The sequence below is a fragment of the Aspergillus lentulus genome (genome assembly GCF_001445615.1).
Source record: "Aspergillus lentulus DNA, contig: Alt04, strain: IFM 54703, whole genome shotgun sequence".
Taxonomy (NCBI): Eukaryota; Fungi; Ascomycota; class Eurotiomycetes; order Eurotiales; family Aspergillaceae; genus Aspergillus; species Aspergillus lentulus.
Genome location: NW_028322122.1, coordinates 2,361,557 through 2,375,176, shown reverse-complemented (window position 1 = coordinate 2,375,176; position 13,620 = coordinate 2,361,557). Strand labels below are relative to the sequence as shown.

At 49.4% G+C, this 13,620-nt stretch overlaps 6 protein-coding genes across 6 annotated transcripts; 1 reads left to right on the top strand and 5 right to left on the bottom strand.

Moving 5' to 3' along the window:
* Positions 1–363: 363 nt before the first annotated feature.
* On the bottom strand, positions 364–895 carry ALT_2073 (uncharacterized protein; the record flags this gene model as incomplete). Its single annotated transcript, XM_033557909.1, has 2 exons — positions 364–775; positions 834–895. 2 exons carry the CDS (start codon positions 893–895, stop codon positions 364–366), a joined length of 474 nt encoding a protein of 157 aa, XP_033413800.1.
* A 578-nt stretch (positions 896–1,473) lies between these two features.
* On the top strand, positions 1,474–3,517 carry ALT_2072 (telomere repeat binding factor family protein; the record flags this gene model as incomplete). Its single annotated transcript, XM_033557910.2, has 3 exons — positions 1,474–2,510; positions 2,571–2,600; positions 2,653–3,517. The coding sequence occupies 3 exons, from the start codon at positions 1,474–1,476 to the stop codon at positions 3,515–3,517; spliced, it is 1,932 nt and encodes a 643-aa protein (XP_033413801.2).
* A 973-nt stretch (positions 3,518–4,490) lies between these two features.
* ALT_2071 (sorting nexin-3) lies at positions 4,491–5,073 on the bottom strand (the record flags this gene model as incomplete). Its single annotated transcript, XM_033557911.2, has 2 exons — positions 4,491–4,862; positions 4,996–5,073. The coding sequence occupies 2 exons, from the start codon at positions 5,071–5,073 to the stop codon at positions 4,491–4,493; spliced, it is 450 nt and encodes a 149-aa protein (XP_033413802.2).
* Positions 5,074–5,690: 617 nt separating this feature from the next.
* ALT_2070 (uncharacterized protein) lies at positions 5,691–6,805 on the bottom strand (the record flags this gene model as incomplete). The annotated part of the gene is made up of 2 exons (XM_033557912.2): positions 5,691–6,140; positions 6,221–6,805. 2 exons carry the CDS (start codon positions 6,803–6,805, stop codon positions 5,691–5,693), a joined length of 1,035 nt encoding a protein of 344 aa, XP_033413803.2.
* Positions 6,806–7,715: 910 nt separating this feature from the next.
* ALT_2069 (RNA-binding protein) lies at positions 7,716–9,056 on the bottom strand (the record flags this gene model as incomplete). The annotated part of the gene is made up of 3 exons (XM_089599254.1): positions 7,716–7,834; positions 7,920–8,527; positions 8,587–9,056. 3 exons carry the CDS (start codon positions 9,054–9,056, stop codon positions 7,716–7,718), a joined length of 1,197 nt encoding a protein of 398 aa, XP_089456400.1.
* A 2,075-nt stretch (positions 9,057–11,131) lies between these two features.
* On the bottom strand, positions 11,132–13,473 carry ALT_2068 (WD40 repeat domain-containing protein; the record flags this gene model as incomplete). Its single annotated transcript, XM_089599253.1, has 6 exons — positions 11,132–11,352; positions 11,412–12,183; positions 12,234–12,593; positions 12,655–13,001; positions 13,079–13,147; positions 13,200–13,473. 6 exons carry the CDS (start codon positions 13,471–13,473, stop codon positions 11,132–11,134), a joined length of 2,043 nt encoding a protein of 680 aa, XP_089456399.1.
* Between the last annotated feature and the right edge of the window lie 147 nt (positions 13,474–13,620).

Here is a 13,620-nt window from a genome sequence, read left to right as displayed (position 1 = left end):
TAGAACTACTGCTTGTCTATGGGCGGATGACATTCGTGTGTGGTTCATTTAGATTGATGTCATCTAGTTGGTAGGTTACAGGATTTTGGATTCAGATCATGGATTGCCTTTCGCATATAGGAGGCGTTTATCGCGTATTTAGCAGCCTCATTCACGAGTCGCTCCAAGTCTTTCAACAGGAGTGATCAAAGGGGAGCTGTTATTTTCTCGCCGTTTCTACCTCTCATCGCTGATATCATGATCTTCGACAGAGACGGACCCTTCAGATGCATCGGGTTCCTCAGACAATCATCGAGTCTAGCTCAGGCAGCACCTCGCAAGAACGTTGCAAACAATACATCATCGTTGCGGATCCAACCTGTTTCAAACCGGCTTCTGGATTTTATTCGCCGCCCCCCTCGCCTCTCCAAACAAACCCGCCAAATAAGCAATTCGATTGATCATCAGAAAGCCGGTGATCCCAATATTTCCCCACGTCAAAACATTCCAATTGATAGCGTCGGCAAATCTGTCATGGCCCATGCAACAATACGTCACGTAGATGTGGCCCACATCAGCGATGGCCAGAGCATAGAGGTAGTTACGCAGCACCCTGGGCTCGGTAGTCGAGTAGCAGACTCCGATGCCTAAAATACTGAGGAGACCATAGAGATTGGCCAGCTGGAAGGCGAGGGCTGCACTGGTTGGATGGACGGATTCCGGGCCTGCGAGACCAGGAATTTGATCTGTTATGAACGCTTTGAGGTCCCAGAAGGGGAGAGCCCAACCTCCGATGCTGTGCCTATTAGTTGATTGCCTCAGAATGGTACATGGATGAGAGTTGGGCGGCGTACAGCGTGATCGGCTCTATGACGGCAAAGAGGATGTGAGGCCAAGTCGGGAAAATAGTGGACATTTTCAGACTTGATGGATCGTTTCTTGGCTTCAATTTGAACAGACTTGATTCGAAAGATGAGCGATATGATGAAATTGACTATGCACCCTGTAGGAGGGATGAAGCGATTGGTTGGAGTTTACTAAGGGGCGACTCGCTCAGGGAAGCAGATGAGAGCCGATCCTGGGGTGTTCATACTCATCATAGCCTAATGCCTGCCCCCTTACTCAAAACAGTGAATACGTATCCTGCTCTTCAAACTGATCAGTATATTGCCTTCTCTGAATCACCTTGATTCCAGTGAATTGATTAATATCCCAGTTTTTGGGGCAAATCCAAGGATCTAGATTCCCAATAGACCCGTGATGGCGGCCTTAGTCATCTGCATCGAAAACCGGAACTGCGCTATTGGCACAGTGCCCCTCCCGTAATGCTGCCTGGGGTTCCATCATGATCCCATCAGGATTTCGGGCAATTCTTAACCTGCTTTTCTGCTTCTTCTGATGGTAGAGACTCCAATGCCTCTCATCACAATGGACTGTGCAGCAACTTTTGGTTGTTCGGTGATGTCCATCATCGCATTGTGACCTGCCTTTCAGATGGCACGAAACCCTACAATGGATCCTAACGGCACTTTATCTCGACCTCTTGATGAGTCTCTGTTTCGCGAACTTCCACAGCTCCAAAGTCTCCGCATTGCTCCTCTCCGACAGCCTGTCTCTTCTCGTCTGCTGAGCGCTCCATCACCTCTTGAACCGAATGCCACTGGGATCGGTGAGCCAAATGCGAGCACCAAATCCAATACGCCTGGAGCGAATCAGCCCGCCAATCTGCCCACTCTTACGGAGTTCTTGAACGCTGCGCAGTCGAAGAAGAACGGTCATGCGGTGGACACTCTTCTGAGCTTGGATCCTCCTCCAAAAACCATATTGCCAGCTTTTGTTAACTTACGAGCTTTGGAACGATTCCCGTATTCCTCGTTCGACGATGACTCTCTGGCTCGCAAGCGTCGCCGTTTAGATGTTCAGACAGATTCCTTCGGAGAACATTTGCAGCTTCCGATCCCTCAGGCGCAGAAAGAACATCGACCTCCGCCATTTGGACCTTTTGCGATTCTCAATGGACTGAATGAACCGCCCCCCAACGCTGCTCTCCTGCCTCCTATCGAACCTGGCTCCATCACGCAACTGCTCACCAAACCATCGCGGGATGCCGCTGTTGTTGAGTCCGCTACATTGACTGCTACCACTACGACGACGGTTACTCAGACTGCCGAACGGAGGGAAGGGAGAATCGAGGATATCCTCGACTCCCCCATCGATGACAAGACCGCCAGTGCTGACAAAGATCCTGTGGAAGCAAATCCTTCAGTGAATGGGGCGACTGTTGATCGACCCGGGGGCGATAGTGACAAGTCCGAATCCGATAAGACTCCAACTCCGCCTGCGGATGATGTCGAGCCACTTTCTCCAAAAACAAGGGGCCGCTCCCGTAAGAACCTTCGCAAATGGACTGAGGAGGAGACGACAGCATTACTTCGCGGAGTCGTCAAGTGCGGTATCGGTAACTGGACAGCTATCTTGGCGCAGCCAGAACTGAAATTCAATAAACGAAGCGCTTCAAATTTGAAAGACAGGTATGTTTTGCACACAGTCTCCGAGAAGCCAAATGCTAACATCGGCTTTTACCTCGTTAGGTTTCGGGTTTGTTGTCCCTGGGCATATCGGTGAGTTTCCACTTTGACATTCTTCTGGTTGCAGCCCTCTAACTTTCTATAGCGCTGCCGATCCGAACGAGGCCACAAAGCAGTTGCACGATACGTTGGCCAATGCACTCCTCAGAGCTGAGACGGAAGGTTCCGATGGCACGGCTGGAAAGATTCTGCTTCCACAACCAAGGCCGACCAATTCGGAGTCTCATACTTCCAATGGAGGCTCAATGGCCAATGTGAACGAGTCAGCCTCCACCGGCTCGTCCTCGGAAGCCGATACCAAAACTCCAAAGTTCCGCTCGAAATACGGGCCATCTTTCAAGGCCACACCTCCTCTTTCAAATAGATCTAAATCCACTCTTGCTTCTCTCGGCATTCCTGAACCACACTTTGCCATGAAATCGCGGCGTCGCTCCCGCCGCCCATTTACCGTCGCTGAAGACGAAGCTCTACTCAAAGGGTATGCCGTTCACGGATTCCAGTGGACACTCATCCAGCAAGATAAACGCTTGAACCTTAGCCACCGGAAAGCAACTGATCTTCGGGATCGATTCAGAACCAAGTTTCCCCACGCGTATCGTGACGGGGGCTCCGTCAATGGTAGATCATTGCATAGCCAGAGTCAAGGCGTAGGCCTGGCAGATACAAAAAAAGCACCTCCCATAAAACCCAATACACAACCTACTCGGCAATCCACGTCCTCCGCACGAGGCGGTAAAACTGATTGGGCAGACCAAGTCTCCTTGGGACCTATTGATCCGGCCCTCTCGCCGCCTGCTCCTCCACAGGGCTTGCTCGAGGCGGCTAACGCGCCAGCAGGAACTACTATTCTGCACTTCCCGCTGGACGAGAACTCTTCGAATCCCCCCGGCGTTGACGCATCTTGGGCGGATAACACCCTCGCACCGATGGTCTGGGACGAGTTGGCCTAATTGCTTTCTATTGAGCTTCTTACTCTCGCTACCCGTCATCTAATTTTCCCACTTACACTCGTTGCCGTTGCAGGCTTCTCCATTTTCGGGCCCCTTTCATACTCTCATTCTCGTTCTCTCTTTCGCCTCGTCTCGTTCCTTACTTTGTTATCGCAATTGCTTTGTTTTTGACCAAACCAATACCCCGCAGTACACGATGGTTTTGCTAATTAAGTTCTGAAACTCACGCCTTTTACCCATGCCGGCTCAGCGTTGGCAGCGAAGGGATCAGGAAATGGAAAAGGAAAGGAAAAATAGAAGAGACTAGAAGAAACTAAACTTCTACCGGGGACTAGACAGATAATAGTTCTCCGGAATTGAGATATCACTTCCTTTTCACCACGCTTTCTAGGTCTTCGTAGATCTTGTCGACGTATGTGATTATCAAGCCACCCCTCTTTGACTTAGGAAAAGAGATTAGAGCCTTGGGTAGCAGAAGTTCATATTGGGGCAATGACATTAACGCTGAATTAGCGAGACTGCGACGTTCAGCATGCTGTCAAGACGGCAATTAACACCGAAACACGAAACTTGCAAATGGGATATGTCAACCAAGTATGATATACGGCAATAGTCAAAAGTGCAACAGTCTGGAAACATACAGTCACCGTACTGCAATAGTAGCAAAACAAAAAGATGCCGCCCCCAAAGTGTCTTGAGAGGAACACAGAAACGCTGCTTTACACTTTTGCGCTCCTGCGTAACAAATAAATGTGGAATTCAAAAGTCGTATGGGTCTTGGAAAAGGAAGGGGAGAGGAAGCCAGCGCGGAGACCGCAGGGAACACGACGTATATTGAGACGCTAGTAGTCATTGAGAGATTGTAAGGGAAGAAAGGAAAGGACAAGACCAAAATGGAGGGTAACGAGACGACCTTGACGCTGGAAGTATCAATTACCAAGCATTGCGGTCCCAGTTTGGATCTGTATGGCCGTTAGCCCTTCTCTTCTTCGTATTCCACCAGACCGAGAGAAGATAGCTCACCCTGTATAAAGCTCGCTAGCACCTTACTCCCCGTCTGCAAAAGCGGATGACCAGCAACGATCTGCAAGAACCGCTGCAAGCCCTCGCGACGATGCTCGATTACGTCGTCGCTGAACCGGTTCGTGAACACTTTCCCCGGCAAGGGCGGGATCGTGACCCTCGTGCTTTCGCGCTCCAGGATGTCGCGGAAGTATTCAAAGTCGGAGTACCGTCGGCGCACGACCGAGTGTTTCAGTTTGAAGGCGGGGATGTTTGTTCGGCAGACGATCTCGTACGAGGTGTACATGTTGCGGGATGTGCCATGTGTCTGGGGATTACGGACCTGGATGGGTGAGAGGTTAGACTCGAGTTAGAATGGCATTGTAGGAGAGTCGGATTGCGAGTATGATATCGGACTTGTCGGTGACTTGATATAGAGCGGGGTAGATTCGGGGATGAGAGTTGTTGTTGCGTACCTCAATCTCGAGAAAGTTCTCGGGAGGCCCGTAGATCTCCTCGAATGTTTGTTGTCGCGATTCAGGGACGGCTTGCATTGTCGATGGCCGGTTTCCTGTGCTCAAGGGAGAACGCGGAAGATCAACAGGATACTGAGAGCAGGTGGGACCGCGGGGAAGACGGATGTTGGTTAGTGAGGTAGCAGCACGACTGTTACAGGGTGCGCGGACTCTCGAGAAAAAGTGGGTGACTTGAGACTGTTAGGATGGTATGAGAGATTATAGCAGAGAAGTGGGAGAGAGAGTTTTCCACGACTGCGTCAAGAATGCCTGGTGATGGCAGATGGATCGCTGTGCTATTCATGGGATCATCCTTGTCTTCTAGACTATTCTGGGTAGAGTGACGGGTGTCAGCTCGTATTATCATTGATCCGTTATCGGTCTTCTTATCTATCGCTTATCAACACTTCAGTCCTTCATACGTCAATACAATGATCAATGGGCAAATAAAGTAGGCTCAAGTGCAAGGAAGAGACAACTATAAGTCAGAGAGGAATCCCTGTTGCGGAATACCTGACTACGAACGTCTAGTCGAATAATTAAAAGACGCAACAATGAACACCTCCGACAGTCCTTCGGCGATCCTACTGTAGCTCCTAATGCACACAGAGACCCATCATCGATTCTCGAAACCAGTAGAGAGGTAGTCGGAGAGCTTATTCGAAGATACTGTGCCACTCATCCCTCATACTCCAAGCATCACGAGGGGCTCGAGTCTCATTCTTGTCGGATGTGCGATTGCCCCAGAAGTGACAGTCAATGTAGTCCGTATACATGTCAGGCACGTTGTTGAATGTCCCCTCAATCTCTCCATTTCCAAGAAACCTCATCTCGCCAGCACAGCTGGAATTCGCATAAACCTCGCCGCTGACTTGGTCAACGCCGCGCCATTTGAAGAAGCACCCGCCTTCGCCTGAAGAGGTCACTTGGTACGGACGCTGTGGCATAAAGAGAATGCCTTCCAGTTCACCAATCTGAAATTCACCCCAGATGCTCGTCCTGTCCAGACAGAGGATGATTCCTGAACTGCGAGTGTTAACTTCTTGCGAATCGATCTTGTACGATCCGTTAAGAAGACCGAGCGTTATCCGTTGTGTTTGAGGAATCTAGTTTCAGTGCGAAGTGTGAGCAGACTGTTAAGTGAGGCTAGAGAACGGAGCAATACGTCAAGTTTTCTTTTGCTTACCTCTCCATAGTTTGTCTGTGCTCGTTGCTCTCTGGGGAGCTCTATCTTCCTCTGCTTTTCTTCAGTCTTAATTCGTTGCAAAGGGAGTTGACCGTTTCTATCCTCCACGATCCCGAGGTTGACATTGACGTTCAAACTAGGTTCTGCAGCCCTTGCAGCGGCCAGGATAGCAGCAAGGTCATTTTGATCGATTGCATCTTCAGAAGCAGTATTAGCCTTGCTCTTTACCGGCTTGTAAGAAGTTCCCTTCGCTCTGTTCTGGTTCGCATCCCACTCCCGTTTCAGTTCTTTTTCAAGTCTCTTTAAGTAAGGAGGCACTTCTAGCGTGTCTTGATTCAATGCATCTACAAGTCTCAACATCGCCGTGCCCTTGCGATCTGATGGCTGAAGGCCATAGTGAAGGAGCTGAGCTCGGTACCAGTGAGCAGGCTGGTCCTGAACAGACGTTCTCGAGGAAGACGAGAAGAAGAAGGCCTTGAGTTCAGCGACGCTGTAGCGACGGTATGGTTTATCATTCGATATGGCGTAGAATTCATGGTTGTAGTATTCAAACCCATCCCGGGTAACAGGAGGTGTGGGACTCATTGGACTCGAATTAGGGGTAGCGGTGAGATGATTGATTGTCTGGCCTGCGTTCTGCCTCCTTGGAAGCTTCGAGGCAGAGACAAAGAACTTGGGGATTAGGGATAGTGAAGCGAGTAATGGCGGAGTACTCAAGCGAGTAATGGTCACGATGATGTATGGCTGTGAGTGAAGGGTAACCTCATCCTCCATTCACCGAAGTTGTCTGCCCAAGCTCGGCTCAAAAACGGAGCCTATGTGTCTTCCATCCTCTGTTGAACATTCAGAAAGGTTGTCAGCGTTACAAATAGGGCCTGAGGGCTGACAGAATCTCAGTCTCATACCTCATTTTGGCGCCAGATGCTGATGGAGTGGTAGCTAGTGCACTACAGATTGCTTCCGACTGAGACGAGGTCTCGGAATGACTGCCCCAGTGGTTTCGTGGTCGAATACCGGTTAGACACCAGTAAATAGTAACTTGGCGTCGTAGAATAAAATGGCATCACGGCGCATGCTTTGCAGAGTCAACAATCAATGCTTGACACCAAAGACTCTTAAGGCTTCCCAGACCCAGGCGTATATACAAGCGACTGTGAGCGAAGAGTCCTTGAATCCAGGGAGACAATGTCACTCAGAGAGACACCTGAAAAGGAAATGAGACACTTTCAATTTATCTAATACACCGAGGAAGAAGCTTGCAGACCCGAAGAAAATGAATAGCCAGATTCCCCAATAGACCGTAACAATTAACGAAGAAAAAAGAAAAGTAGACAGCCCAGCGCAAACGAAAGAGTGATAAAAGAAGACTTTGATACAGATGAGTTCACAACCATCAGGTTCAGATGCCGCACGAGAATAACGATGTCTTGGGGCAGAAACAAAATAAAAAAATAAAATAATAAAAAAAGGATACTGTTAGCCGAGGAGTATCAACCTACTCCTGTCGACTACGCTTCGCACCGTGGGGGTTCCACGACCCATCATTGACTCCCTGGTTTTGAGGGAAGAAGCCTTGATTGAAAGCTGGGTTGGGGCCTTGAAAGCCGCCTGTTCCTAGTAAAAGATATGTCAGAAAACGCACGATCCTCCGCCAACGATGACAAAGTGTCTCTAAGACATCGATCACTGCTAGACGCACCTTGCATGCCCATGTTTCCACCCATTCCACCCATCATCGGGTTCATCCCACCAGCCATAGGATTCATACCCATACCACCCATGGGATTCATCGCTGGCATTCCCATCATATTCGGCCCAGCCATACCACCGCGACCGCGCATTCCACCAGGACCGCCGCGCATGCCGCCGCCCATCATATTGCCACGGTTGTTAAAGCCGTAGTTCTGCATCCCTCCCATTGGATTGCCCTGGAAGCCGCCGACCATAGGGTTGCCTTGAAAACCGCCCATTGTGTTCTGAAAGCCACCTCTGCCCCCAAAGCCTCCCATGTTGCTCATACCGCCGCGGTTGTTGAAACCTCCCCGTCCGCCGCGGAAGCCTCCGCCCATGTTGTTCATGCCAAAGTTCATGTTCTGATTCGGCGAGTTGAAACCTCCTGATAGTGAGCGAGCCTGATTGTCCTTGCGCATAGGGGCGTCCTTAGGAAGTGTGCGGAATGGATTTGTGTGAGGGTTCGTATAATGAACCATGTATTTACGGCCACCTTGACTTGAGACATTCAAGTTCTCAATTTGATGCTTGGCAGCTGTCGCAGCTTGGAGTGTTGTGAACTCAACAAACGCTTGGCTATTTATATTGTATAATTAGCATGGCAAAACTCGCAGGGAACAGAAAAGAAGGCCTACCCTTTGCTTTTACCATTGACTTTGTGCTCACTGAACGTTACATCCTTGAGTTCATCTTCGCACCCGGCTGCATTGATCCAGCCACGGATGTCATCGTCAGTAGTCCACCAATACAGGTCAGAAATGAGTAAAGCAGTTGTAGCGTCCGGATCCGATGGACGGTCATCGTGCTCCTTGCGCTTTACACCCTGCTGCGGCGCCGGGGCTGCTTGAGAAGTTTCTTGCTGCTGGGCGTCGTGCGCCTGTGTTACGTGTTCACCGTTGGGACCAGTGCCGTCTCCCTGCTCCTGTTGAGCTTTCTGCTCTGTACTGTTTTGGCCCTGGCCAGCGGCGCCGTTTTGTGTCTGCTCTGGTGCATCTAGGATCAGCTCCGTGTCCTCATGCTTGATATAGTCTCCTTGGTCATTGGCGTTGTAGCCACCGCCGTCACCATAGATGTCAATATCGAAGTTATCATCTTCAGTGGCCATCGTGTTTAGATATAGATCGCGATATCAAGGCAGAATGTTGTGCAAATATACAATCTTTGTTTTTCTTGGTTCTTCTTTCAGCCTCGATCAGTCACTGGAAGTACATGTCTGCATACACAGGTTTTCATTAGCAAGGAAAGAACATGTGTTGATTGGAAGGAATCTTGAGTAACGTTTGGCTTCCCTTGGGCAAGGGCCGTAGTGCAGAGCCAAGCAAACCAATTAAGTGCAAATAGTGAAGAAAGACAAAACGTACAAGCGCAGCACAGTATGAGAAGAAGGCTCGAAGATACGTACAATCCGAAGCGAACACAGCTTCAAAAAGGAACAAAGTCTCCACCAGTTCGTAGATTTGACAGCTCCTGAACGGAGACACAGGGCGTAGGTATTCCTCTCACTCTCCTCTTCTTTTGCGTTCCAAATACAGACAAAATAGGTATCAGAAGTTTCGATAATGAAAGAGACGGGTGCGGAGATATTTCAACAGAATCTGAGGCGCTGCGCAGAGTCCCGACTGCCACAGCCTGGCAAAGCACTTTGCTAACACACACGAACGGTATAGGTCTTGAGACAGAATCACAGGCTGTAATGAGTTAGTAGATAGACTGAGGGGTTGAAAGATCAGTGGAGGTCCGTCAAGGCTGTTGCAGCCCAGGTAGTCAACAGGATCCCAGCCTGATCTGTCTCCCCTGACTTGTTGTCGAAGGACGGTTGGACGCCGAGTGAGGCGACCAAAAACACAATGAAGGTTGATAGTCGAGGATTGAGTGAGCACGATAAGCGATTATCCCTTCAAAGACGTAGTGAAGCGCGTCGACAGCGATAACAAGAGAGAAGCGGTAGCTTTGATGTCGATTGGAGCTTGTGGAGCTGACTTCCCCCGGCCCGGCGGAATTAAAAGTCCGAACCCCAGAAGGCCAGTTCTCCTGTTAGGTGATGATCTGTCGATTAAGCATCGTGGTGACTTATTGTCGAGATCATCCTCTCCCTCATTCCACATTCACCCTTTCTTCTACCTTCTTGAAACTTTTCGCTTCTTGGGTCTCTCTAGCCATTGACCTTCTCACATTTTACTGATTTATCTTGCCCTCCTTTTATCCCACGTCACCTTCGACTCACACACCACTATGTCCGACACCATTCAAGAACTCGCCGATATCCCTCGCGACTTCCTTCGGGATGGCATGCTGTTCGTGCGCAGATGCACCAAGCGTAGGTCTATCTTTGATAGAGCTCCGGGAATGAGTCTCATCTAATCCAATGTGTAGCCGACAAGCGTGAATTCATCAAGATCAGCCAGGCTGTAGGCATGGGCTTCATCATCATGGTAAGCTCTTCTCGTCTTATTGCGCAATAACTTTATAAGCCTATGAATACTAACTGCTTCTAGGGTGGTCAGTTTTTCTCCTTATAGAACAATTAACACCCCAGTACTTTTCAGGAGATATGCTTACTCTTAGAATAGCCATTGGGTACTTCATCAAGTTAAGTAAGTATACCACAGAGTCCTGGGAAGCATGCGACGACCCTTTCTAAATGTGCTTTCCATTATAGTACACATTCCCGTCAACAACATCCTCGTCGGTGGCGCTTAAAATGGAGGCGACAAATCCATAGCAACCATGAAGCAGGTGCCAAAGAGGATGCTCCGAGATTGAACCTAGCCAATCGCGCGGCGACATGATCTAAACGAGTTCCTATCTACCGGAGACGAAGATAAATCGCGAAAATCGAGATGGTGTCCTGGAAGACCGTTGTTCCAACATGCTCCAGGGAGTTCGGCAAGAAGTTGCCTTCGGGTTATTATGCCATTGCGTCAATTTTGTATAAATACCACCTTTGCTTTTTTATCTCCAGGCCTTTCAAGAAGCTCAAGGCAAATGCAGCTTTTGTTCTTTTTACATTACATCAATTGTTATGAGAACATTTCGAAATCTCAACATAGCGGCGAACTATGTGCATGCTCCAATCCCCTAATTCAATCCGGCAGTTGAATGCGAACAGATATCCGAGTATTCGAGGAAAGAATGTAGTCTAAGGGAAAATATACTGGAACTCGTTCCTATGTACAGAAATCACCAGAGCTCATATGCAAGTTCCTCGTCCAACGGACTCCTTCTGACAGGCCGACTCCGCACCGATTTTTCCTTGTACTGATTGAACTCGGGCAAGTAATTTAACTTGCAATCGTAGCTTTTCCCGATTGATGGAGTACCTTCGTCATCAGCAGCACCATCGTTCCAGCTATGAAGGCTGCAGGTACCTGTAGACAAACCCCAGCCGTTCCACGATGTTGCTAAACTACAGTCAGCATCTCGCCAATGTACTTCCAGAGTTAAAAAAGGATGATCTTACCAGCGAGGACTGGCGCGCTGGGATGCCAACTCGCATCTCGAACGCAGGTCCGCCACAGCATCTCCCCGCTCCTACTCCTGATTTCATACGCAGTGGTGAAGATATCAGGATCGCGCGGTCTCGAATTCAGAGTTGCAAGTCCGACATCGATGGTGCCCGCAAGAGTTGCGTCCAGGTTGTATACATACACTTTGCCGTCTTCACTTCCGGTGTACACGTAGCGCGAGTTCGTGCTACTGGACGGCGAGAAATGGCAACGGATGAGTGTCTTGAGGACCCGATGACCTCGGAACGTGACAACGGAGCAGTCGTGTGGATGTGGCTCGTAGTAATCTTCAGGATACGGCTCGAATCTGTAATCATAACCGGTGGTATAACTGCTCACATCGATGTCTGCAAACCTTGCGGTTGTCATCATCTTTCTCAAATCCCACAATTTCATTGTCTGGTCCTTCCCGTTGGAAAGTACATATCGGCCGTCCCCTTTGCTGTCGACATATGTAATACCTTCCGTATGACCGATGAACACTCCAGCCTCGCGGCCGTCTCCCATGGAACGCCGGTCCCAAACGCGAATGGTGGAGTCATCCGAGCCAGAGTACAAAATGTGAGGCGACGATTTATCGCCGAAGCAGACGGCGTTGACGTCGTCTTCGTGCTTCTGTAGCCTTAGAACAGACTGCCGTGTTTCGATGTCATAGACAATTACGGAATTGTCAGATTTGCCCGCAACAATTTCGCGCCCATCACCGGAGAAGCGGATTGACCATATCTGTTACCTGGTCAGCGACTATGCGACGGTCATTTTATGGGGATGCGCACCGCAGTGTGCGAGCTGTCGTGGAAGCCCCGCCCAACACGGCCTAAGGATAGATCCAACACAGAGGGGTCAGATTGATCAGCTGGATCTGTCGGTGCAAGGCAGACGATATTTCTAATGGAGGTGTATGCCAAGAACTTGTTGTCCGGACTCAAGCTCGCGTCGGTAATGGTCCACTGGCCGAATGGATAGTCGACAGTTTTGTAGTACTTCCACTCGAATGGATTAGATGTATCGTACATCCGAACTTTGAAGTCCTGTGCACAGCAGAAGAAGAAGTTACCGTCGTCAGAGAATTGACCCGAATAACATCGCGAGTCATAATGAATGATCTTGTCTGCGGCGGAACCAGGTATCAGATCCTGAGAGGCCCACCCCGTAAGTACAAATCTCCTTTTCCGTCGCACGAGGTAGAGAACTTACTTGTGCAGTTGACTGCACAGCCAGTCTATGCCTCCCAGATACGTCAACACCCAGTTCTCTCCACATGATCTTTGCTGCAAGCGACTTCTTGCGTTTCTTCAGCATGTCGACATAGTAAGGATCCTCTCCGAAATCACCGGATCGCATGAGTTCTGTACCCTCATCGCTTGGAACCTTCGGTAAATTCTCAGCTCCGGAATGTCGGGATCTTCGTGAATATCTCAAGAAACCGAACTCTTCGTCATCTTCATCTTCATCACCTAACGTACCCCGTCGCCACCCATTGTAGTGGAGGATATGTCGCAGACCATTGGAAGCTAGCAGATTCAATAATCGAGCAGCCGATACTGCGTGCACGAATCAGTGTCGGTAAAGAAGTAAAAGCGGGTGGTCGTTGGGTAAATGGTACCTCGAGTGTGTCTACCTTCTTGAGTTTCTCCGCCAGTATCCTCTTGATCAGGATCATCCATGGAGAACTCAATATGTATATTACCTAGACGCAAGTGAGGGTCTTCAAATTGTTCGATCCAAGATTAGTCTCATACGGAAATTCAGCAGTCCATCGCGGGGAAAGCTACCGAAGTGACCTTCATCTTCATCTTCATCCTCATCCTCATCCTCATTTTGATCTTCATCGTCGTGTTCATCCTCGTCTCTATCTTCCGTAACCTCGGACTCCGGTTCATAATCCATGTCGTCTTCCTCCTCGTCCTGTTCAAGCCACTCTCTAGCCGGGTGCCATACTGTACCGGAGACTCTCCGAGGCGGAGACTCTTCCGACCTGTTACCACCAGCGGAAGACGAACCAGATGGATTCATATCGGTAAGGTATGTGATCAACCGTTGCTGCGGGAGGCTATATCAAACGTATCCGGTATCCAATATTTCTGCAGCTTCAAACATCGAAACAAGAAAGAAGCAAGTGTCCATGCCTTTCGGATCTGTTTCACCTTGGTAGTAGTGAGT